General features: G+C 45.1%; 1 protein-coding gene and 1 long non-coding RNA gene across 3 annotated transcripts in view; one reads left to right on the top strand and one right to left on the bottom strand.

Moving 5' to 3' along the window:
* Srgap1 (SLIT-ROBO Rho GTPase activating protein 1) overlaps positions 1-25,349 on the top strand; it is a 204,108-nt gene extending 178,759 nt beyond the window's left edge. For both annotated transcript variants that reach the window (XM_052753483.1, XM_052753484.1), the window contains exons 16-22: positions 1,339-1,444; positions 4,365-4,589; positions 6,755-6,834; positions 12,242-12,422; positions 13,250-13,384; positions 13,516-13,855; positions 20,348-25,349. In XM_052753483.1, the coding sequence (XP_052609443.1) occupies positions 1,339-1,444; positions 4,365-4,589; positions 6,755-6,834; positions 12,242-12,422; positions 13,250-13,384; positions 13,516-13,855; positions 20,348-20,728 (1,448 nt within the window). In that variant the 3' untranslated portion in view covers positions 20,729-25,349. The remainder of the gene's footprint in view (positions 1-1,338; positions 1,445-4,364; positions 4,590-6,754; positions 6,835-12,241; positions 12,423-13,249; positions 13,385-13,515; positions 13,856-20,347) is intronic.
* On the bottom strand, positions 7,278-11,015 carry LOC128119842 (uncharacterized). The gene is made up of 2 exons (XR_008221707.1): positions 8,749-11,015; positions 7,278-8,167 (listed from the first exon to the last, which is right to left on the bottom strand). It is a non-coding gene; the product is annotated as an uncharacterized LOC128119842 (long non-coding RNA).
* Positions 25,350-25,650: the final 301 nt, after the last annotated feature.

Raw genomic sequence — 25,650 nt, 5'->3', positions numbered from 1 at the left:
TGCAGACTGATTTGTGATTGAGCAAAAGTATTCCGATATTTTTCATACCTTTCCAGCTGCATGGAGTATATATAAAACAAAATGTCCACTGTGATACTGAATAGAAAGCGGCTTGAGTCAGCACTCAAAATTCCAGGAAAACGAGCTTGGTATGAGTAATCAGGCCCACAGTTTCCAACCTTGAATGCCCAAAAGAATGCCCAGTGATTTTGAAACCCTCCCCATGTGAACCCAAGTCAAGGTCAAGTATCACAACTTAATTCGAAAGAGAAACTATGTGGGAGAGATTCATAGTCATCCAAGGGAGAACTGCTAAAACTTCCTAGGGAAATGAGCAGTGAGAAAATCAGTGGGTCACCATGTTAGAACTGGTGATCACAGCCTTGAGACTGGATGAGGTTGCCACTAGCAAGAAGAAGGAAACAGCCTGAAGGAAAGTCCGTGCCATGGTGTCAGCAGCTCAGGACAGAGTCAGATACATCAGTATCTCAGAGCAGTTAAGGACCAACCATAATACAAAATCACAGGAAAGCTTCAAAATTATTTCAAAACATTGAGATAGATAGATAGACAGACAGACAGATACATTGATATGTGTGTATATATATAGATATATATAGATATATAGAGATTAATAGATACAATATATGTTTCTGTGTATGTATATAGATATATATGTTGATTTTTATTGATAGATGGATAGATACATACATTGATATGTGTTTGTGTGTATATATCTATTTATTGACATATATAGATATATATGTTAATATATATTGATGGATGGATAGATACATAGATATGTATTGATGCTATATCCTAGAAAGCTGGCTTAATTTACAAACAGCAAGAAGGCATTGGGACCATATGAGTGGCCAGATATAGTGCTCACAACAGGCGGGGGGGGGGGGGGGGGGGGGGCGGGGGGAGAAGTGGTTTCTAAATGCTAAAGGACTCTAAATTACTCAAGGCCAAGACCATGGCCATCACACAAAATAAACCAGTGTGGTACATACCTGTTACCCCAACACTTGTAAAGACCAAAGGATTTTTGAGTTTGAGGTCGTCAGGGTTACGTGAGACCCTGTCTCAAAAACTAGGTAGAGAAAGGGGCAGGAAGGCAGGTAAGGACCACATGCAAGTCAATTCCGGGAAACCAGTGAATGCTGACAGGCCAGAGGAGACACCACCCCTGGAGACGTGGTACACACAAGTGACTGCTTCCTGCGATGGTCAAGGTGCCGCTGATGTTTGAGTGTGTCCCCGTAAGGGGTGCTGCAAAGATCTGCTCTAAATGTGACCTGAAGGGACTCTGACCATGTCCTCTCTGTCCTGCAGGAATAGAGAATCTCTATGAGAGGGCGCTTCACATCCGCAAACTCCTCTTGACCTTGCCCAGGTCGGTCCTCACAGTGATGAGGTACCTGTTTGCCTTCCTCAATCAGTAAGTACCCCCGGGTTCCGTCACAACACCCGTCTACATTCTGTTTGTGTTCTCAAATGCTGTAAAATGTGTGTTGAGTTGCATTCATCAGCAGAGTCAAAGGGGGAGGGATTGAATGTAAGCTGAGGGACCAGTATTTACCTCCGGAGATCAAGGACTTTTTATGATACATGAAAAGTCTGGAGAAACTGTGGCTGGCTGTACATGCAAAATATCCAAAATACTGTTATAAATAACACTTTGTAGTGAAATATGTGCGTTTTTTTCCAACTTCCATCCAGAGCTCATGTCAAAAACGTTTTTGTCAAAATGATGTAAACCACCTTCTCCTAGCAAAAAATTCTGTCTTTTTTTTTTAATGTTGTAGTCGAGGATGGAGGGGGACTGTAGATGGCTTAGATATCCATCCAAAAGCAGCATTTTCACAAATTCACTGTAATGAGGCCTCGTCAAGAAGAAAGTATTTGTCTTGCAGTCGCTCGCTACAATGTTGAAACAGGAATCTTAAGAAAGCACTAACATTGTTTGCAAAGAAACTTGATTCTTGATGGGGCAACTTGGTTTTTGGTTGTGCTGCTTGCTGATGAGTGGGTTCTGTAGGCACGTCTCCCTCAGATCCCATCTAAACGTCTTCCTGTTGTTCCACATTTCAGTTAAGCAGCTAGACGCTCACAATTCCTGAGAGTCAACGGCTAAGCGAGCAGAGGGACATGCCTTCTCCCTCTACTACAGATTCTTCCCTTCTTCAAATGAGGATTTTTTTTTCACCTGTATTTCACTCACAGAAGCCACGGAGATTGATGACAACCCTGTTGGCTAGTCCTGAAATCAAACCCACTCAGATTGGCCACAAGAGCCACAGAGCATACACTAGGTAACTGCTTACAGGGAGAACAGAACTAGGCTCCAAGGCTCACCTTAGGGTACCTAAAACATTCCCAAAGGACAGTAGGAGGCCGTTTGGACAGAAGTGCTACCTTAAAAAGGGAGATGAATTGCATCTACCATAAACAGATGCTGCCCGTGGCTACCTTTGACTAAGCCTGGTCACCTAAAACATTGTCAGAGTCCAGGATCACCTTGAAAATGCATGATTCCCTTCCCTCAACAACTGGTGTGGACCCCCATGGGGTCAGCAGTGCTATTCCTGTCCAGTTTTTCTGACACTCCAGAGCAAAACCCACTGTGAACTAGTGACGACCCACCATGACCTAGGAAAGCAGTGTTCCGACCAAGAAAGTTCTCGAGGCTTTAATGTAACTCTTGGCAAAGCTCAGGTAGATGGCAAAGTCCTCATGAGTCGGGCAGCTGGCACTGTGTTCACTGGTTCTGCCCACAGATGCCTGCAAGGAAAGATGAACACCCACCCCCCCCCACACACACACACACACCCCCAGAATACTTGAAGCGGGAATCCTGAAAAGGGGAATGAGCTGTTCTTTTCTCCTGTAAAATCAAAACTGGGAAATCACAGTTTAACTCGAATTTATGTTCTTCAAGCCAGGACTAAAATAAAGACCTGGAAAGATTAAGCCCGACTCTTCCCACTGAGCTCAGGTGTGAGTTTTGAAAACTGGGCAATTCTTATTGCGGAATCTCGCTTCTTCCCCTGACCCGGTGTTTCAAGGTGTCACTCGGTCGCCCAGTGGCAACGTGAGGCCTTTTTTTTTTTTTTTTTTTTTTTTTTTGTATATTTGAGAAATGACAGAAGGGAAGGGCATATGGTAGCTGTGGGGATCATTCTTTACATTTCCCCTCTCTCCGCCATCTCTTTATGTCCATTAAAGGCTGAAGTACCCCGTCAGGTGGCGTCCTGGATGCTAAGCGTCTGTCACTACCTCACAAAGGCGGTGGCGTCTCCTTCTTCTTCTCCCGCTTGTGTTCTGTTCGCCTGCATTTTGCATTTCCTTTGGTGGCTGACATTCTATACACGGAGAGCGAGCGCGCGCCTCCAAACTCCCCGGAGAATTGCAAATTCCCTGTGTGTTAGAAGCCCGGCATTAAAGAGCTGGCTGGCTGGGAGTCGCCTGTGAAATATCTGTAATATTTCATAAAAATAATCGTCAACATCCGTAATGCTGAGTTGGGAAATTAGTCGCAGCCAGCCAGCACTGTGCCCGGAGCTTTCCCACCTTAGATGGGACAATAAGAGAATTAAGATTTGCCCTTTTGTCTCGTGCCTTTTTCAGCATCTTGGGTGGCATGAGTTGTCACCTAGGGTGCAGACACAGCGGCAGGCTATCGGCCCACAGTTCTTCTTTGCCTCCCCACAAAAAAAAGACGGTTTGCTTTTATTCTACTTTTTTTTTTTTTGCAAGATTTATAAGGGGGAAAAGTTGAAAGCTAAGATATCTTTGAGTGGTAGGGCAAATGTAAAGATAGAATCATCAGGCTTTATGGAAATTGCACTGCACAGCCCAGATTCCCATGAGCTGCATTTATGGGCCGAGACCTTAATATTTACCAGTGAAATTCATCTCGGTCCTTACCTCTATTACAGTTGATGTCGTTTTTTTAAACTCAGGGCTTCAGGAAGCGCCTCTGACTCAGAGAGAGAGAGAGGATGTGTGTTCCCCTCTTCTCCTAACTAGTCGATCTTAGTCTGTTTGGGGGGGTTCGATTAAGTGGGATGGAATATCGTTTTTCCTCTAATGATAAAAAGAAAACAAATAGTTTAATCTGTGCTTTCAAAATACGAGGTAAGGGTGCCTGGAGAGATGGCTCAGTACTCTTCCGGAGGATGTGAGTTCAAATCCCAGCACCCACAACCACCTGTAGCTCCAGGGGACCTGACACTCCCTTATGTCCTCCATAGGGCACCTGCATCTCATGTGTACACACAGTTTATTTTTAGTAAAATAAATTCAAAATATGAAGTCTGCTGTTAAGTACTTTCCTTTCCCAAACCCCTCTTTTACAGCCTTTCCCAGTACAGTGATGAGAACATGATGGACCCTTATAATTTGGCCATTTGCTTTGGCCCGACATTGATGCCTGTCCCGGAAATACAGGACCAAGTGTCTTGCCAGGCGCATGTGAACGAAATCGTGAAGACCATCATCATCCATCATGAGACGATTTTCCCAGATGCTAAAGAACTGGATGGCCCCGTGTACGAGAAATGCATGGCTGGAGGCGACTACTGGTGAGTCCGTGAGCAGGTTCCTCCCTCTCAGGGACACATAGCTACTGACGGAATGATACACGAGAATTGTCCAGCACTGAGGAGGTGAAAGTGCTCGCTGCTGAACCGTGGGGACCTGAGTTCAGATCCCAGCATCTACGTAAAAGTTAGGTACAACAGTGTGTCTGTAACTCCAGCACTGAGGTGCAGAGGCAGGAGGATGCCGGGAGCTCACTGGCCATCCAGCCTCTCCGAACAGGGAGCTCCAGGTTCAGTTAGACCCTGTTTCAAAAAAATAAGAGGGGAAACAGCCAGGCAGTGGTGGTGCACGCCTTTAATCTTGGGAGGCAGAGCCAGGTGGATCTCTGCGAGTTCGAGGTCAGCCTGGTCTACAGAGAGAGATCCAGGACAGGCACCAAAATGACACAGAGAAACCCTTTTTTGAAAACCAAAAAAAAGAGAGAGGAAACAAGAGAGAAAATCATTAGTCTCAGGCTCTAGCTTCTACATGGACACATGAGGCACTACACCAGCATACACGTGCATACACCACATACACACACACACACAAATAAAATAAAATGCCCATAAGCTACCAGTGCTTTTAATTTATTTTAAAAAGGAGAAACAGCAGCAGTGGCATTTAAGTTAGAACAGTGAAGTCCGTGGCACTAGGGGCTTTATTGTGGAAGCACACTATTAGTGGACTCTTGTAGATAATTTTGACCTCTCTGGGCCTCTGCAAAGAATTAAGGGTTTTGCCTTTTCAGAGTCTGCTGGCCAGCCTGGTCTACATGGCAAGTTCCAGGACAGGCAGGGTGACATAGAGAGACACAGAGACAGAGCATGAGTTCTTGATGCCAGAGAGAGCGATGTTAATATTTTATTACTGGACTAAATCAAGAAGAGATGAGTAACGGAATTAACAGATTTCATTTCCCTTCTTGGGTTTTATTTGGGTCTGGGTTTTGGTTTTTCTGATGCCGGGGATCAAACACCTCATGCGTGCGCTTGGCAAACACTCTGTGCGTCCCCAGCCTTATCAGATAGGTTTATTCCGTGACAAGTATCTTCGTGTTCTCTTTTCACGGGAGCCCCGTCGAGCAAATATATTTCTACTCTTGTTTATTTTCACTTTCACTCTTAACAAAGAAGTATTATAGTAGTGCGGGTCAGTGTGAGCAAATTTACATTAATGTGTTCTGAGACATTTTTAGCATGGTGTCTCTTCCCAGCCACGTACATGAGAGCGGAGTCCACGGAGTGATCCTGAATGGCGGGAATCTTAAAATGTCTGTGCTCGTTGTGTGATGATTGACATGTGGGTTCCGGTCATTTTTCTATGTGAATAACGAAAGAAGTCTCAGTCCTTGAGGCGCTCTGCTATGCCAGCGCGCTTATTTGAGGTCAGTCAGGACACCCAATGGTTAGTGTCAACACAAATATTATTTAATGGGAACAGCCCGGGTATCTTAGTCTATTTTCTGTCACTGTGACAGAATACTTCAGACTAATTCATAAAAAAACAACTTCTCACAGGTGCGGAGGCTGGAAGGCTTGCCCAGAACTCCAATGCTCCTCTCGTAAAAGGTGGATGCATACATGTACACATATGTGTGTATACACAAACACATCTACACACAAAAATACACATATGTACATCCACATGTATATACATACACACATGCTTCTACACAGGTACACACATGTGTATACACACATCTACACAGGTACATGCATATACTCATGCACGCACAAATGTACACACATATGTATACACAAACAAAAACCTTTTTACTTTTCCTGTGGTAAAACATCCTGACGGAAGCAACCGAGGGTGAAGGGTTTGTTCTGCCTCACAGTTCCCCAGTGAAGTCCGTCATGGCAGCAGAGGCATGTGGCAGCGGTCTGCACACATCCACACTCGGGGAGCAGAGGATGATGGATGCTCGTGCATTCACACCATTGGGACCCCACTCTTGGCAGGTCTTCCCACCTGAGTCAACCAGGAAATCCCTTGTAGGCGTGCCCAGTTATAGTAACCACCGTGCACATACATAGAACCAGAGTGACGGAGGCGCTGGCGTTCTGAGGTCGGGTTCTCCAGGACTGTCCCTGCACGGGAGTCTCGTGTTTCCTTTGCTGTCATGATCACTCTTTGGTTTCATGTGTGTTCCCGCCAACAGCGACAGCCCGTACAGCGAACACGGAACGCTGGAGGAAGTGGACCAAGACGCGGGCACGGAGCCGCACACCAGCGAGGACGGTGAGTCGCCTGTGTCTGTGTGTCAGCGAAACAGTCCCAGGCTTTTGATCCCGGGTGCTTCGGCTGGGTGTCTGTGGCTCTCGTGTTCTGTCTCAGGACCGGTTACATGCTCCGACACTCCTTCCCTGCTGCGAGGACAGTTGATCAGTCTGTCAGGGTTCTGTTTTCACTCTGGGTCAGCTTCAGGAAATCCTCCTCAGCCCTGCGTCCCGTCCTTGCCCTCCCTCCAAACATGTGACAGACCTCCCCTCCTCATCCATCTTTAAGTATATCATCCGTGTTGTCGTGACCATAGATTCAGTGCTGGGATTAAAGGCGTGCACCACCACATCCAGCCCCTTTTCCTTCAATGTATACTCTAAGTTTTCTCTTAGAACCTCTCTAGCTGTGTGCAAATTCCCCTCTCATCCACTGAATTTTTATATTTGCTGCTTGGTCACTAGTTTTTTTTTTTTTAATTCCTTGATCTTTACTCTTAACTATCGGATCTTTCCCCCATTTCACATTAGATGTCTGATAATTCTAACACATTTTCTGAAGCAAGGCGAAAAAATGCCGAAACAATTTTAAAAATCTCCAAAAATACCATTGAGTTTTGTGTTGACCATCTACTGCTGAGTGTGAGTCTTGCCCTTAGGTGTGGTTTGTATACCCAGGGAGACTGCTGGAGAAAACTCATTTTTCCTTTGTGAGCACTTGTCAATTGGAGCTAGGTTCTGGGTTAGGTAGGAGGGATGTGTCTGCTTCCCCTCTCAGCGCTTGGACCTGTGCACGCTGCCACAGAGTCTGTGAGCTCATGTGTGTGCCGGTCCTGTTATGTCTAGAAGACACCGCTTCCTTGTGTCTCTTACACCCTTTCCACTTCCTCTTCTGAAGGGTTCCCTGAGCTCTGAGGGAAGGATTTGATGGAGACATCACATTTAGGAATCAGTGTGTAAATGCATGTATCCTATCCCGACTGCCCAGTCCCAAATAATCGACTCAAAGGCTGAATATGAATGCTTGGCCAATAGCTCAGGCTTGTTACTAGCTAACTCTTACATTTAAATTAACCCATAGTCCTATTTATGCTTTGCCATGTGACTCAAGGCTTGTTACCTCATTTTTTATATGCCCTGCTTGCTCAGTGGCTGGCTGGTGTCTCTCCTGGCTTGCCCAGCTACTGGCCTGTCAGCTTTTTATTAGCCAATGAGGGTAACACATATTCATAGTATAGAAAAGGATTGTTCCACAGCATTGCTCCAAGGTTTCTGCAGATTCTCTGGGTCTCGGTATTTGTTCCCATCTCCTGTAGGAGGAAGCTTCTCTGGTGATGGCTGAGAAAGACACTGATCTATGGATACAGAAGAATGTCATTAGGAGTCATTTTACTCCTACATTTCTTTAGTAGAGTAGTAGTATTTGGTTTTCCCTTAAGTCTATGGCTTATGTAGTCTCAGGTTCTTTGGCCACAAGAGCAGTGTGAGACATGAGTTCCATCTCATGGAACAGGCCATAAACCTTGTGCTCTTTTCTAAAGTAGAGTGAGTTGGCATTTTCTGGGCTTAAAAGACATGAGTTCTCACTTTAAAGAATATTTCTATGATGTTACTGAAAACTTCTGAGTCCCTACCTCTGATACCATCCTTTTCTTCATCCTAGGTTTCTGTTTATCTCTCAGGTTCATCCCTTTTTTCTTTTTCCTGATGACTTCTGAGTATACCTTTGCTTTCTGTGGTGGAGGAAAAGCCTAGGCAAGGCCCAGCCACCTCTCTCCCCACATACCAGTTCAACTTCATGTCATCTGCCAAATGTCTACCTCTTGACTACAAGAGAGAATCTTTGTTGAACGCGCAACAGTGTAGACCTCATTTTGATCAGGGCCACCACTTTTGCTGGAAAGAAAAGCATTGCTCTCAAAGAACATGTTCTTACCCCCAGCCACAACCTTCAAAGTTCTGTAGCTAAATCAACTGGAGTGTTGGTTGTCTTTTATGACCGTCAGATACATGTGTTCTTTTCTCTATCACAGTATCACCACAGAGACCAAATTCTGTTTTCAAGACGGCAGTAGATGACAAATCTGAAAGGAAACATAACAATAATAATAATGTTCCCAGGAGAAGGCACAACACTATTACACCATAAGTACAATGGGAACATAGGACTTGAGAGCAGCAGGCCATCCAGGCAGCCACTCTGCCGAGTCCGCTTCCCCTTTGCACAGTTATCAGAGCCATGCAGAAGCACTAAGTAATCACATTACAGCCTTGCTATTATTGGTATTGATGTCAGCGTTAGCAACATTCTAAGAGGTCGCCACAGGACCCTAAAGGACCATATGGCTCTCGTTATGAAAGAACCATGGCGCCCCATGCCCTGAGATTGATTTGCCATGCAATGCCCAGACTAAGATGCCTGTAAATACCTTATTGATTGACACTTGACTGTGAAATGACTCCCAGGAGAGTGCAAAGAGTCAAAATAATGAAATTGCTGAAAATGACTTGTTGATCTACTAGGGTCACCAATAAAATGGTCTTCTGATGCTTGTGGCCATCTTTGCAGACCCTGCCCCCATGGTTCAGATACTCCTGGTGCCCGTTATATGAAAAAGCAATAACAAAAAGATGTGACAATCACAGAGGTCGTGATTCTAAAATTGTTTGTGTATGTAATGTACATGTTGTTCTAGAGAGCCTTTGGCCGGCGTTAACATCATAACTCTGCATGCATGGAAGAGGCATGATGAGCCTTTCCCTTCTCCTTGACACATCATGCATGGATTATATATCCTGTCCTCTGATGGTAGCTTTTCATTTTTTAATTTAAAAATATAAGGGCATGTTGGCTTGCAAATCCTATATCGTGAAGTTACTTTTAACAAATTAGCACGTCTTCACTCCATGAACAGACTTGTTTCTATCCTCCAGGGAAAACTGGAGTACAGATTTTCGTATCTCATCATCTCAGATCAAGCAGGATTGATTCTTTCTCTGGAAATTTGGAACAAAGGGTCACTCTATTTAAATGGAAAGTCCTATAAATATTTAATAGTACTCCCATTTGCAAAGTCTTCATAAAATGTGACTTGAGGTGGTATGCTATTACTTTTCTCTTTGCTCTGACAGAATTTCTCAAAGCAGCAACTTGAGGAAGGGGGAGGTTTTTGTTTTTGTTTTTGTTTTTTTGACTCATAGAGTTCAGGAGATGTGGTCCACTGTGGTGGGGAAGACAGGGAGGCAGCCTGAGTGACGGGTGGCTGGCTACCCTGGTATTCAGGAAGCAGAGAATTTGGCTGTTATTCTCTATACAGAGAGAATTCTCACCTACCTATAACTCCCTAACCCTTTCCCCTACAGGTCAACATCTGCCAGGCAGGCACCATATACAGAAGGTTCTTTCATTAAAGAAAGAACAGTGTCCCAAAACAATGCCACCCAACTCTGGACCAACCATGAACACCATGAGCCATATCACAAACACCCAAAGCATGAACATCTGATCTCAAAGTTTTACCCAGTTGCTAAAAAGATGAACATTGTTGTTCTGAAAGCTCTGACACCTTTTTCCACACAGGTTCTAGTGTTATGGTTGGGCATAATGACATATTTACCTCAAAAACAGTCTTCAAATGATTTGCTGTACTTGACACAAGCCCTTCCCATGAAGGTTTTCAATGTTCGTTGCTTTTCCTGTTTCTGCTTTACATATCCCAGAGAACTTTGAATTTATCAAGTGAGAGAGAAGCCTAGCTTTGAACGCTGGGAGGAACGAGCTTTTCAAATGAGTAGTTGTGTTATCAGGACAAGTAGAAAGCAGTTTCCTGAACTGTTGAGAGATGCCTTGACCCCACCACGCTGCCTGCATGTTCTAGCATCTGTGAAACTAACCCATGCCCAGGTTTTAGCAAATGAGGCATCGTTAATTATACAGATGTTCCTATAGGCATACACTCCTTGCCTTTTTCATTTCCACTTACTTTTCAGTAGATGTCCAGTCACGCCTGTTGGACAGCAGGAACAAGAATGGGGGGCTGGTAGGTAGAGGAGGAGAAAGGCTTTGAATGAAGGACATTTCTGCAGTTGGCTAAATCACAAAGCACCCTTTAGAGGGATTTAATTTACTGTGGTCTGTCCGCCTCTCCTTTTAGTATTTAATCACAAGTAAATCAGAGCTGGATTCTCATCCTAAGCCCAGAGTTTGATAGTGTGTTCTCTCTCTCTCTCTCTCTCTCTCTCTCTCTCTCTCTCTCTCTCTCCCCCTCCCCCTCTCTCCCCCGCCTCCCTCCCTCCCTCCCCGAGATTACAGTTTTGTTTGCAGTTGTAAGAAATAACAGAGATATGTGTACGCATCTCTTTCCTCCATTGGTAATATTGTCCATACATACCTCTGGTACAATACCACAGGCAGAAAACTGATCTGATGCCAGCACAGGCCATGGACCACGTCCACATTGCACCAGAGTGTGTGGGGTCACTTAGCGCTGTGTCGTTTATCACACGTACAGATTTATGTGACCACAACCACAGGCAACATCAAGGCAGCTTGCATTAAAAGGAAACCCGTGCTACCCTTTGTAGCCACAACGACTTCCTCCATCACCTCACCTACCGCAGCCCATGGCAGCCACTGGTCTAGTCTGCTTATTTACAGTTCTGTCATTTGAATGAAGGAATTGTACAGTCTACAGTCTTTGAGGTCTAACTTTTTCTTTATTCTATCACAGGCTCTCCCACCAATGTCTCTTGATACCCAGAAAACAGTTTTTGAAACTGAATATTACTTCAAATAGGGAGCCATCTACTGTATGGATGTTTCATCATTAAATCTAAAATTTTCATGAAGTCAAAGAAAGTTTTCTTTAGTTTTGATGTTAATTTTGAGATTTCATACCCAAAAACAAAAAAAAAACCCACAAGGAGAATAAATGCATTTTAATAGCATTTATCATGATGATTTTGTGCATTTTTTTAATCTAATAAAGCCTGTTTGCTGGAATCATGATTTTTTTTTCTGTTACAAATGCTACTAACATGTTGCAAGGATACTCCATCAATGTCAAAAGAAGATTAAAACCACTGTGGAGGATATTACAACCAAGGAGAGGTTTTATATATCATATTGCAAAGTCAAAATCTTTTTATTATACTGTCATTGTATCTCAAATAAGGACTTGAGGAAATTAAGACCTAGTGTATAATTTTTCTTTGCCTAGAAAACTGGTGACAGCTAGAGGTATTTCTCCCTCTCTCTCTGTCTTCCTCTCTCCGTCCCTCTCTCCCTCTCTCCATCAACTGCCTCTTCTTGCCTCCAGTGTGTTGGTTGCCCTGTTCAGCCTGTGTCTAAAGCCTCATGTTGACCGTTCAGAGAAAGCATCGTGCCTTCCTGACTTCCCCTGCATCTTCTGTCTTTTTTTTTTCTGTAGAGTGTGAGCCAATCGAAGCAATAGCCAAGTTTGACTATGTCGGGCGGTCTGCTAGAGAGCTGTCCTTCAAGAAGGGTGCGTCCCTACTGCTGTACCACCGCGCCTCTGAGGACTGGTGGGAAGGTAGACACAATGGGATCGATGGGCTCGTGCCTCATCAGTACATCGTGGTGCAGGACATGTGAGTAGTCCCAGCCTTTCAGCGGCCCAAGTGGAGGAAGGCACTTCCCAAGGAAAGGAGAAAGACACGATATAAAGTGAATGGAAACACTTCATGACATACATAGCTTTAGAAATAAGAAAGTGTGTAAGTGGCGATTGAATAAACAAACATGTATATCTAAACGACTAAACAGAGGGGCCTGTTATCCATAATGTAATAATGTAGATATGCACATTCTCATAGACATTCTAGACACAGGAGCAAAGTATTGAAAGCTATTTCCTAAAAATCTTAACCACAGTTGCCTCTTGGTATAGTGGGGGTTTTGTTGTTGCTTTCAAAACTATGAGCTCTGACTGTCCTAGAACACACTCTGTAGCCCAGGCTGGCCTCAAACTCACAGAGATCCACCTGCCTCTGCCTCCCAAGTACTGGGATTTAAAGGTGTGCGCCACCACACTTGGCTGGTGTAGTGTGTTATAGATGATGACTATTTATTCTTTTGTATGCCTGAAATTTTCTGGCAACATTATTATGTTTAGAATGAAAATCTACTTGAGGGTGCTGGGAAGACACTCAAGGTCAAGAGCACATGCTGCTCTTGTAGAGGACTTGAGTTTGTGAGCCACCAAATCTGGGAACCAAACACCTGTACCTCAGCTCTAGGGGCTAGAGTGCCCTCTTCTGGCCTCCATAGCATCTGCACTCACATGTACATACACACACACCAAACCTACGAACCAAGGAGAGTGGAGTTAACAAAAGACTTACATAAATGCCATTCCTTTTTTTTCCCCCCCACTCATCATGCCAAAGGCTCTCTCACTCACTTCCCATTGTTTCAGGGATGATACATTTTCAGACACTCTGAGCCAAAAAGCCGACAGTGAGGCCAGCAGTGGGCCGGTCACCGAAGACAAGTCTTCATCTAAGGACATGAACTCTCCCACTGACCGCCATTCTGACAGCTATTTAGCGAGGTGAGTGATGTTTGGTCATCGGCTCCTGACCTCCCTTCTGTGGGGACTATGAGGAGCGGTCATACAGTCAGCCTTAAAATATTTTCCCAGTGCCGTAAGATTTTCTGTTTTCTTCTTCATTGAACATCTAGGCAAAGGAAAAGAGGAGAACCACCCCCTCCAGGAAGACGTCCTGGCAGAACCAGTGATGGCCATTGTCCCCTCCACCCCCCACATGCTCTTTCTAACTCCTCAATTGACCTGGGGTCCCCAAACCTAGCCAGTCACCCCAGGGGTCTGTTGCAAAATCGTGGCCTCAATAACGACAGTCCTGAGAGGCGGCGCCGTCCGGGCCATGGCAGCCTGACCAACATCAGCCGGCATGACTCCCTCAAGAAGATTGACAGCCCACCTATCAGGAGATCCACGTCATCGGGGCAGTATACCAGCTTCAATGACCACAAGCCACTGGACCCAGAAACAATTGCTCAGGTATAGTGCTTCTAACTGGATGTTGTGTTTTAAGTCCTTAAGTGTGATGAAGGCAATATGAAACATTTAAAAATGTGCAAACTATGTTTTTATATCGCCATAACTAAAGAAAACAAAGGAAGTCGTCTCACTGACTAATTTAAAACTTGGCCGTGAATCTCTTGACGATCCATTTGCTGCTGGAAGATTAGACTCTAGGCATATTCAATTCGTATTGATTTAAGTAGATGTGGGAGAAATGGAGGAGCCAGGGCATTCATACCCCTCCGCGGTGAACAGCCAGGAAAACACTGAATAAGGACCTCCTAACAGAGCATATACACTCTAAAGCTTGCAGAACAGACAGATGGTTAAAAAAGGACAGGAAGCCCAGAAACAGAATAAATTATTATAAACCAAAGATGACACTTCAACTTGGCAACCGATAGATTCGTCAATAAATAATGTAATCAACAATGGTTAGCCATTTAAAGACCCATGATGCTGGATCTTCTGTACCTCTCTTCTTCCCTTCCCAACACTGACCTCACAGAGGGGCTCTGTCATTCATCTCTAGTGAGCAGAGGTAAAGCAGTGTGGATGAGTTTCCCCATTCCACCATTGGCCCTCTGGTCCAGAAATTGTTATCTAGCAACAGAGAAAGTGGATAGATTTGGTCCTGGACATGAGTAATCTCAACCATCTCCCAGCTCTCCAAAGCTTTAAGATTAAGTGGATCAAGAATTAGTGAGAAACAAGAAAATGGATTAGTCTAAAAAAAAAAAAGAACCCAGGAATCCTTGGTATGACCCATTCCCAAACTATTTTAAGTATCCTAATGATATGACAGAGAATTTTGGATGGCAACTTAGGCTATTTGAGGAGTGTAAGGCATTTGTAAACAATTAAATGAATTTTAAGTATAGAGCAATTTCTTGGCAAAAATCAAAAAGGCTTTTGACCTTTGAGTTTTTCTATTTGGAGGGTTCTGCAAGGCCCTTCAAGACCTTTTTAGAACCAGTTCCATTTAATCATAGCTGAAAGTCATGATTGAAGAAACCCTGAACATCACTGCTGTAGTAAACAGGTGAAATGTGATTCGGTTTAGAGACAGATTTAGGAGCTTAAGGGTAAGAAGACATAATAAAACTATTTAACCCTTTTGCTGCCAGGACCAGGAAATCCTCTCATTGTAAATCGTAAAGACAAAAGTCACAGATAAACCAGTTTTTATACATTCTGTCTGGGGCAAATATTTGGTTTTTATGGTTGGATCTTATCCCTATGTTTAACAGTAAAGGAAATCACATATGAAAAGTAAGTATTATGTCACCTCACAAAACGGCTTCTAGCTCTGTCCTTTGTCTGCCCATCTCCAGCCTTCAGATTCCCACGGGGCCAAAGGAGCATCTCATTCCTTCCTTTACAACCTTCCATTGCTTAAGCATGACAAAAACAAAAACATGCAAGTCCTTTGACCGAGCAAGTCAGGGGGATCCTTGAGTAGACTGGGAGAGCGTGCTGTCTACAGATGATCATCATATCATGATTGGCTTTATTCTGTATTGGAGACTGCAATTTAATATCATGTCTTTGCTGATTCATTTGGCAAATACGTTCAGCATTGACAATGCAGGATCTGTGAAAGGCTTTCTTGACGAACAGGATAAAAGCACCACCGTTTTCCCGAGGTGCTGGCCATACAGTGGGGAAGGACAAGGGAGGCTGTTACACTGTGGGGGAGCAAGGACTGTGGTCCAGGTACACGGCCCAAGTCCCGGGGATGAAGGGAAGAAGCATTGCAGTCAGAACATGGCACGTTTTTCACCCCATCTCAACACTGCCTGTTTTGAACTTCTGCTTTTAAAAAAAAAAAAATCATAAGGGTTGGGGGGAAGGTGAGGGGGACGGGAGGGGGGAGAACAAGGGAATCCGTGGCTGATATGTAGAACTGAATTGTATTGCAAAATAAATTAAAAAAAAAAAATCATAAATTTTGCTCTCTTAACCAAGTTCAGTAAAGAATATTTCTATTCTTATGAAACAACTCTCCAGAACTGTATACAAGTGATTCACATACCTCGTATGTATAGACACATACAGTATTTATATTTTTGTGACGATTTTATTCCCTATAGCACGAGGTGCTCAAGATGCACACATACCATTGCATTTGCCAAGATTCTTTTCAATTCTGAGTGGTACTCCATTTTTTATAAATATATATTTATATACATGGAGAGAAAGCATGCATTATCTTTATCAGTCCTTCAATGGTACACACTTTGCCCTTTGAAATAAATTTTTATAATTCTCCCTTTATACTGAACTGGATTAATGATATATTTGATAAATATAAGGAAATCAGTATTTTTTTAAATTAAATGTATTCCATTTCAATTCTTTTTCTTTGTTGCTATAACAACTTTACATATTTATAGGATGCAATATAACAATTTGGTATAGGTATGTGTAGTTATCACCTCAGCATTGCGGCTCACTTAGTCTCCCGTTATAAACTATGTAACTGAACTATAGCTGCCCAACTGTGCTGTAGACCACTAGAACTTCTTTGTATCAATGTTTGTTCACGACTGTGCAAAAGACACAGTGAAATGTTTTTAGACCCACTTGTGGAATTTCCATCAGTCCAGTGGTTAAAAGTGTGCGTTGGCAGAGCAGTACCGAATTAATTAGCTTATGTCCCTGCTAGAGCTGCGGTTTCTCTCAGAAGGATGGACAGCCCTTGCTCAGTGTTCCAGTCAAAGGGCGATTCACATAATGGTGGCCCCCAGAGAACTTTACCACCGTGCAAAAAGTATCTCATGTTTCTAGATAGTCAGCCAAAATGACAACCAGAGACATTCTTCAAAGAATGATGGTGTTTGCTTGGGCAGGTGTTGCTGTAGTAAATTGGGAGCATAGTCTAAGAGGTGGAGACACCAACATTTGAGAGGCGGAAGAGGACCGACCACGTTATTTGGAAGAGTCGTCCTTGGCTACAAGGACTCATAAACGACAAGGCTGGTGTCCATCCAAGGTTGGACAGACAGTTGCAAGGCAGATGTCCCTGCTGAATCGATGTCCTTGCAGAAGGATTTTTCTGTATAAGAGCACAATGGCCTTTGTCAAGGTGACAGATCTGGCAGGGTTTTTGTGCATACTTTGGCTTTTTTTTCTTTTTAAATCAGGCACACATGCGTAAGATCCCTTCCTTTACAACCTTCCATTGCTTAAGCATGACAAGTGTGCCTCCAGTTTGATCCTCAGATTTTTCATGATAAGAGAAAATGACAAAATAGGGTTACCTGTCACCTGTCCCTGCCCCCCCCCAAAAAAAAGAGGAAACCGTGAGAAAGAATAGATAACTGTAATCCATCCAACTAAAATGACGAAGTGTCCTGATGTACTCCTCGGGGCAGTGGCATGACCCCTGTGGATTTTCAAGTCTAGCTCACCAACTCTGTCTTACTGCTTCCGTTTCTGCGATGAGACACCAAAAGCAGCTTGAGGAGCACAGGGATGGTTTCACGTTACAGCTTGTAGTCCAGCATCCCGGGAAGTCAAGGCAAGAACTCAAGGGGAGCGGGAACTAACGCAGAGGCCATGGCAGAGTGCTGTTTACCGGCTTGCTCCTCCCAAGACCACCTGCCTAGGGGTGTACCACCCACCCGGACGGGGCCCTCCTCCACCAAATTACTCATTAAGAACCTGCGACACAAGCTTGTCCACAGGCCAATCCAGGGGAGGTGTTTTCTCAACTGAGGTTCCCTCTTCCAAAATTACTCTAGCCTGGGTCACGTGGACACAAAACTAGCCAGCCCATATCCTGTCTCTCCCTTGTAGTGGATTTAGAGCTGAGAGGACTTCTCATGGGAGAAGGTGAGTTGACTTGGGAAGTCCCCATGGCTACTGCAGATGACTGACTACCTGGGAGAGTCCCAGGGTTCGCATAGCCCCCAGAACGGTAGGGAGAGTTTCCCAGAGTTCACAGAGCTGTACTGCCACAGACTAGTAACATATAGCCACGGTGACCTGAGTTGCTGTGACATAGGACCCTCCTGCTAGAGAGACATCTCTAATGCCCGGTGACCAGACAGTATCTCCTCCCTTCCTCTGTCTCTGTTGCCATCTACCATGCTCACCTGATGGGCTGCAGCACCATACCCCTGGCTGCCCAGAGCCTAGGCCCAGTAGCCATCCAGGCAGCATCCTGATGTCCCCATCAGTCCAACCCACACACAGCTCATGGGACCCACACATACGCCATGCTGGTCTGTAGACAGCTCGGCACAGTTGCCCTGGCCCCAGCCCCTGCAAGAGCCACGTCCATCACCAGGTGGCAGCCCGGCCTACCAAAAGGCCAGGCAGACAGCTATGGCCCGCAGTGCCGGCATACACCCATGCTGTTCCAACAGCCAATCAGGGAGTGACTCCACCCCCCAGCGAAACCATCAAACCACTGCAGTCACAGACGCCCGCAACCTGGACCAGGGATGCCATCATAGACATCACTGACAAGGACTGTAGATGATGTGCACAGGAGCCACGTTCCTGAGTCCATCTAGAATCAAGGTCAACAACATCCAACAACAAGTGTTAGGCCTCTCTGCAAAGAATAAATAACCTAGAAAATGTGAATATTGCACCAGATGTACAGATATCAACAAAGTGGGGACAGGAATCACAGTAACTCTTGTTAGCTGACCCTAAAGAAAAGGAAATTCAGGCTGGAGAGATGGCTCAGGGGTTAAAAGCGCTGACTCTTCTTCCAAAGGACCTGAGTTCAATTCCCAGCACCCACATGGCAGCTCACACCTGTCTGAAACTCCAGTTTCAGGGGCCCCTGACACCCATGGCAAAAACACAAATGCACATAAAAATAAAATTATATTTAAAAAAAAGAAAAGGAAAGGAAATTCACAGTCTTGAAAACAAATTCGAAATAATGGCCATTACAGGATTGACAACAAGAGAAGACAATTCAGAAAATACAGCTTTTCATGACCTAAGTGATAAAAATCAACAAAGCGATAGAAATCATGAAACAAAACCCAAACACCTCAAGAATTCAGTAAATGGAATTAAACAAAAACAAAACAAAAAACATAATTAAGAGTCACCTTACAAGACTACGCTGAAGCCACAGAACGAATTCCAGGAATTCGAGATGGGCCTTCTGAATGAGGCCAGTCGAAGCAAAACAACAGTAAATAACAATACATTTTTTAAGGTAAATTAATAGGTTTTCTGTCTCCTGACAATAAGTTTCTCCGCCAACAATGCACTAAGCCAGATCAAGCTGAAATGGAGAAGTATAACAACGGGTTTATTGAGAGCAACTCCTGGGCGGGTTCTCTGGTCCCAGAGATTGAGGCCAGAGGAGTTCTGTCCCCAAATGAAAGCAGGGAGACGTTATGGATTATGGGTGAGTTTGTGCCCAAGTCTGGTCAAAATCGAGCGCTCAGGCGGGGACCTGGGCGGCTGGCAACTTCAGGGGAGGAAGCTGCAGAAGCTGCTAAGAACGAGGATCGGGAACTGGGCTTTTTGGTGCCTTTCCTTTGTTCGGAGACTGAGTGGGTGGGGTTTGGAGAGAGAGAGAGCCCAGAATGGGGCTTTCTGGATCACATAGAGGCAAGCTGGAGGTTCCTAATAGTGCCACTCCCTATGGGGGCCATTTTCTTTCAAATCACCACAATTGGTTGAAATCAAATATTTAAACATTATCAATTAGAAAATAATTTGAAATGTTCCACACACAAAGAAGTAGTAAGCATATGAGGATATACATCATAACCTAAACTGGTCATTACACACACATGTATGTACATGTGAGATATATATATATATGTAAATATCACACAGAACTCCCTACATATGTGCAAATTTCTGACTAAATGTTCATATCAATAATTCTGGTTATTATAAACAGTTTTCAATTTTCTATACATCTCAAGAGGGGCTGGTGAGGAGACTCAATTGGTAAAGTTCTTGACACACTTCCTGGAGGATGGATGCTCCATTCTCAGAACCAACTTTAAAAATCAAGGTGTGGTGGTGTGCGCTTGTAAACAAAGCCCCGGGGAGGCAGAGACAGACAGATCCCTAGGGTCTGCTGCCCGCTCAGCCTACCTGAAGTCAATGAGTTCCAGGACAGTGAGACACTCCTTTCTCACAAGAAAAAATGGACAGGACAGCACCTGATGACTGACACCTGAGGTTGACCTCCGGCCCGCACATGCCCACATGAACACACACACACAGATGAAATAGAATTCTGATCAATACCACAAAAGTTACAAGAGACCTCAGTAGGTTGCCTAGTACCTCAGAATGGCAATTGCTTGACCTATGGCTCCATGTGCATTGCTTCTAAGTATCATTTAGAAACACACCAAAGGCCAAAGGTGACGGTGTACACACTCTACAGACTATGAAGTTAAATGTCTATGCTCTTTTACCTGTCTGTTCACTTTGTGTCTATAATTATAAGCCGATTTTTTTTTCCAATAGGATATCGAAGAGACCATGAACACTGCTTTGAACGAACTCCGTGAACTGGAGAGACAGAGCACGGTGAAGCATGCCCCCGATGTCGTGCTGGACACCTTGGAGCAGGTGAAAAACTCGCCCACCCCTGCAACGTCCATGGAATCTCTCAGCCCGTTGCACAACGTGGCCACCCTCAGGAGCTCGGAGCCTCAGATCCGCCGCAGCACGAGCTCCTCCAGTGACACCATGAGCACTTTCAAGCCGATGGTGGCGCCCAGGATGGGCGTGCAGCTGAAGCCCCCAGCCCTAAGGCCAAAGCCTGCTGTTCTTCCAAAAACAAATCCTACTGTGGGCCCCGCGGCACCTTCCCAGGGCCCCACAGACAAGTCTTGCACGATGTAGTAAACCCGAGGTCGTGAGGGGAGGGAGTCTGGAGGTGGAGGTGGATTGGTGACAGGAGTCAGTGATTGATCTGTGACGTTCCTTAGTCTTGCGCTTATAACTGGAGATCTTTGGACTTTTCTATGTTGTCGAATGTAATGCTGTCTGGAACTAGCTAAGTTAACATGGGCATTTGTATTTTGTAACTTTTTTTAATAACTGGACACATGTCGTTTTAAAGACAATAGAAATACTTAGACTTACTTGAAAATCCAATGCTGCGCCCCTTGTCACCCTCACCCCACATGGTATATGGCTTTGGATTTAGTGTGTCCTGCAAGCCAGAGAACCCGCCTTCTGGGTCTTACTGGAGTACCGCCTGCCGCGGTCTGTGACACTTGTGGGAAGAGCGTCCGGAGGGGGTCCAGCCTCTGTTAAAGGTCACAGAGGGAGGCTCCAGGGGACCTTCAGTCCATGGCGTGAAGGGGTTCAATGACGGCTCCTTCCCTAAGGGTCATTTCCCTGGATCTGGGTTAAAGACTCAATGGAAGAGGATGGATAGAAAAAACTCAGATATTGCTTGACCTGGACAAGGCAAAGGAGACCCTGTCTCCCGATCTGTCGACATGACTCCCTCCAAGAACGCGATCAGGCCCTGGAGATGCCCAAGTCCACCGCCTACATTTACAGAGGACTAGAGCAGTCGAATAGTAAGGACTTTCTGGTTGCCCCGCAGACTTCTGCAAAGTTGTTCAATAACTGCCTAAGAAATATCTCTACCTTCCCTAGAACCCCACGTTCCCCTTTACAGCAATGGAAAAAAAAACAAAAAAAACAGGAAATGAATCCTTGGTTCACAGATGTTGTGACGAAATTACCTTGATTCCTTCACACCACAACGGCCCAGTGGTCCCCAAACTGAACCCCCAGCTCTGCTGCCCGCAACTCTTTGAGCCAAGCCAGATCTGGCTACGGTACCGAGGGAGAGCCGTGCCAGGACACCATGGGAAGATGACCTTGGTGGTGCCGGGGTGGGTTCTTCCCAGTTTTGTACCTCAGAACCATGACTTCTCTTCTTGTCCCATTTGTGTTTGATTTGCTGTTTGGGATTTTTGCCTGTGACCTCTACAGAACTCAGAGAGTCAAATGGACTCAGTTAGGAACTTCTTCCTCTGACCTTTAAGCTCATAGTCAATTTTCTTCATCATATATTTACTATATTTTTCCTCTAGCTTAAAAAAGAAAATGGTAGATCGTGTGTGTGTGTTTGGTGCTGGGATTGAACCGGAGGCCTCTCGCATGCTAAGCGCACACTCTACCACTGAGCTTTCCCCGCCCCCCACCCCCATCATTCTGAACACGATTGTTTTTACTAAGGTACAAATCACCATTCTAGCAGCAGCGGATGTCTACACTAGCGCTGCACTTCCTCATGAAGCAAGGTGATGTCTCAGAACAATGCCCTTTGCACACACCATGCACTTCCTTCTAGGTTTAATTTCAAACTGGCGTGCCCACCTCAGTAGCACAGCGTCGACCATAATTCACGTAGGAACAAATTAAGATCTGTACTAAAATCAGGATCATGACTGGTCGCTACCTCAGTTTGCTGATCTAATCATTCTGTTACAGAAAAAAAAATATATGAATGAAATATCCCCTTTCAAAGTCACTCTCCTCATTTCACAAATGTATTGAAGACATACTCCCCACCCCCAGCTACTTCCAGGTATGGTTAGGTTTTAAACCCTAAATTTGCCAGGCAGTAGTGGCGCACGCCTTTAATCCCAGCACTCGGGAGGCAGAGGCAGGCGGGTCTCTGAGTTTGAGGCCAGCCTGGTCTACAGAGTGAGATCCAGGACAGCCAAGACTACACAGGGAAAAATAACTCAAAATTTTCAGAACCATACTTTTTGGCCATCTTAAAATAGAAACCATAGAGACCGAGCCAGGATTGAACTATGCTGGACACTGAGCCTTTTAAACAACCCACCCCTGGCTCCCTTGGAAGTTTATTACCTCCTAAATGAACCCACCATTTACTAGAAAACAATACTGATTCTTAAAACCATTTTTCCTTCTTTGATGGACGAGGCCAGGCGCAGGTCTAAGAAGCTAGCCGCAGCCTTTTTGAATTCATTTGTAAATGCCTTTCTTAAGCTTTAATTTTAGCTTTTCCAATCTTACTCCTACAAAACTGCTGCCGTCTGCTGTGTGTCCCCTAGATCAGGACTCTGCTGCCTTGAAGGACAAAGGACATGCTTTTGTAGACGCCCCCCCTCAAGGGCCCAAGAGCTGGGCCTCTTCCTCCAGGAAATGGCTCCCAGTTTCCTCCCATCCTTCTATTGTCTCCTCCATCTTCGATCCTGTAGACAATTCCAGACTGACTTCTGTCTCTTAAATGAAAGCAAACCTTCAGGGGAGCAGTCACTTGCCCTTCGTTTACCCGATGAGACAACAGCTTTACGTTTTTCCCATCTGACGCGGGCACCCTTCGAGCCCTGCACAGGATAGTTTCAGATCAGGTGTCCCCTAAAGGATCCTAAAAAACTGTCAGTAGAGCTCACTGAGAGCTACAGTCGATGAGACTGGTCACCCTGGCGGGGTTTAAGCCACAGATGTAGCACACAGCAGGAAGGCACAAGGAAAGGAAGAAATGAACCCCAAGGTGCTCTGACCTCTCCCCAATTCCCAGATCTTGGAGACCATACGCAGTTCAGGGAGGGGATCATCTGATGGGCAGATTCTAGTCCACAACAATACCTGACTCCACATTCACAAAATATCCATGGTTGGGAGGACCGTGTATGTGTGTGTGTGTGTGTGTGTGTGTGTGTGTGTGTGTGTGTGTGTGTGTGTGCGCGCGCGCGCGCGCGCGCGCGCGTGTTCCATAGAACCCAGATGCAGATTGGCAAAGCCCTTTGGTGTGAGTTGGGGGTCTGAGGGATGAATTGTTAGGACTGACTGCACATTGTTGGAAGAACGTCACAGTAAACTTTCAAACTGTTGAGGGCACTCTGTGGAGCTCAAGTTCTTGTTGCAGGTCAACACCATTGGCCAACAGTCTTACTTGCGTTCACACAACATAATCTGACTTGGGTGCCCCGTGAGCTATCCACAGAATAATCGGTAGTGAGGTCCCACTTATTCTACTACCGTAGTCAGGAGTAATTATCAATGGATCAAGAACTCCCAAGGGTCAGATGGTCTCCTTTGAGTTTTCTGTCTCTATATATTTGCCAATCCTAAAGTGGCTTTAAAATTCAATTAAGAAAGGGGAAAGAGTTGGGCTGGTGGTGGTGGTCTCAGCGTTTAGGAATGGCTCGGCTCTGATGTCTGCAAACTGAAGGAACCGTGTTCTAACGTCTGAAATCCAACAGTAAAGAGACTGTATCCATTGAGAGTTCAGATTTAGGTTGATATCTATTCCTGAACACAGCAGAAAAGACCAGAAATGCAAGGAAATGCATTTGGGATGCCATCTCTCTCCTATCTGCCACTGAGACTCCGAGACACAGAGAGCCTAGAACTGAAGGTTCTACCCATGTGCAAATAGAACCCCCTCTACTTCAGAACCCCACCCCCACCCCTCAAGCTCCAGCTGGGCTGGAGCATCCGACTTGCGTCAGGATGACCTCAGCGGCGCAGATAGCGAAGCCAGAGAAGCCAGAGGCTGAGCTTAGCTTTCACTCACTCATCCTAGTATACTTTATTTAAAAAAAAAAAGTCTCAGTGGTATCATCTAAATGGATACCTGTATCTTTAAATTATATAGGGAATTTTGTATGTTTAAATAATTGTACTGGGTTCCATAATGCTTATCTTAGAAACTAGTAAAAGAAAAAATATATAAACTGCGCGTCTGTGAGTGCCCCTCCTTAGAGCATTCACCTAAGTTCCGTGTGTGTAGTGTGATGGTTATTGTGGATATTTCCAAGTGTCGTAGGTGGCTGTGTTAACGGGAGACTGCTCTTCCCCTGCATTCTTGATGGTAACTCCTGCCCACGTCCTTCAAATCAGTATTGTCCCTTCCTGTCAGTTCGGTCAGTTGCAGTACTGGTAGCTTCCTGCTTGTGACGGTTACCCAATGGTGTCGATGTACATCTGTAGTATGTACACGTGAAAGTGCCTTCCTATCTTAGAGAACTTTAGCCTTGCTTTTGTACTGTCGCCCACTACGTCCCGCCCACCGGACTGTTCCAAGATGCCCTCTCCACTTGCTCACCACCACCCCACGCCACCGCCATGTCTCCCTGCACCTCTGTGCCCAGTCGTGTGTGTCTTGCATCCATGTGGCTTATCAGACTGTCTTGTCCCTCATAGATGTGACCGTGCCTTTCTCGCCTGTCCACAGTGACTCCCTGCCATCCGTCCCAGGCTTCTCCCCTCCATGAACTCACTCACACTGCAGCCTGCCATCCCGTCCCCCCTTGCTCTAGAATCCTGGCTCTCCTCTCCGAGGCGAGGAGAACAGGGGATGCTTTTACAGCCCTGGAAGAAAAGGAAATGTTTTGTTAATCTGTCGTGACAATGCACTTTTCTGTATAGTACTGTACTTCTTGGCATGTACCATTCCAGGCTTCAGTATACGGTTGGGTTTGTTCAAGGTGTAGCTTTATAATAAATACGATAGTTCTGGCCACTTTTGTCTGCTTCTGAGTTACTGAAATGTCCCTTTCTTTTTCACTCTGCTCCCCTAGAGAGGAATCTAATGGGTTGTATTAAAGAATGGGAAACTTAAGCCGGGCGGTGGTGGCGCACGCCTTTAATCCCAGCACTCGGAAGGCAGAACCAGGCGGATCTCTGTGAGTTCGAGGCCAGCCTGGGCTACCAAGTGAGTTCCAGGAAAGGCACAAAGCTACACAGAGAAACCCTGTCTCGAAAAAAAAAAAAAAAAAAAGAATGGGAAACTTGAACCTTTTGTTTTGTTTTGTTTGAAACAG

Source organism: Peromyscus californicus, unplaced genomic scaffold, assembly GCF_007827085.1.
Source record: "Peromyscus californicus insignis strain IS unplaced genomic scaffold, ASM782708v3 Scaffold_24__1_contigs__length_46423439, whole genome shotgun sequence".
Taxonomy (NCBI): domain Eukaryota; kingdom Metazoa; phylum Chordata; class Mammalia; order Rodentia; family Cricetidae; genus Peromyscus; species Peromyscus californicus.
This window is presented reverse-complemented; position numbering and strand designations above follow the sequence as displayed.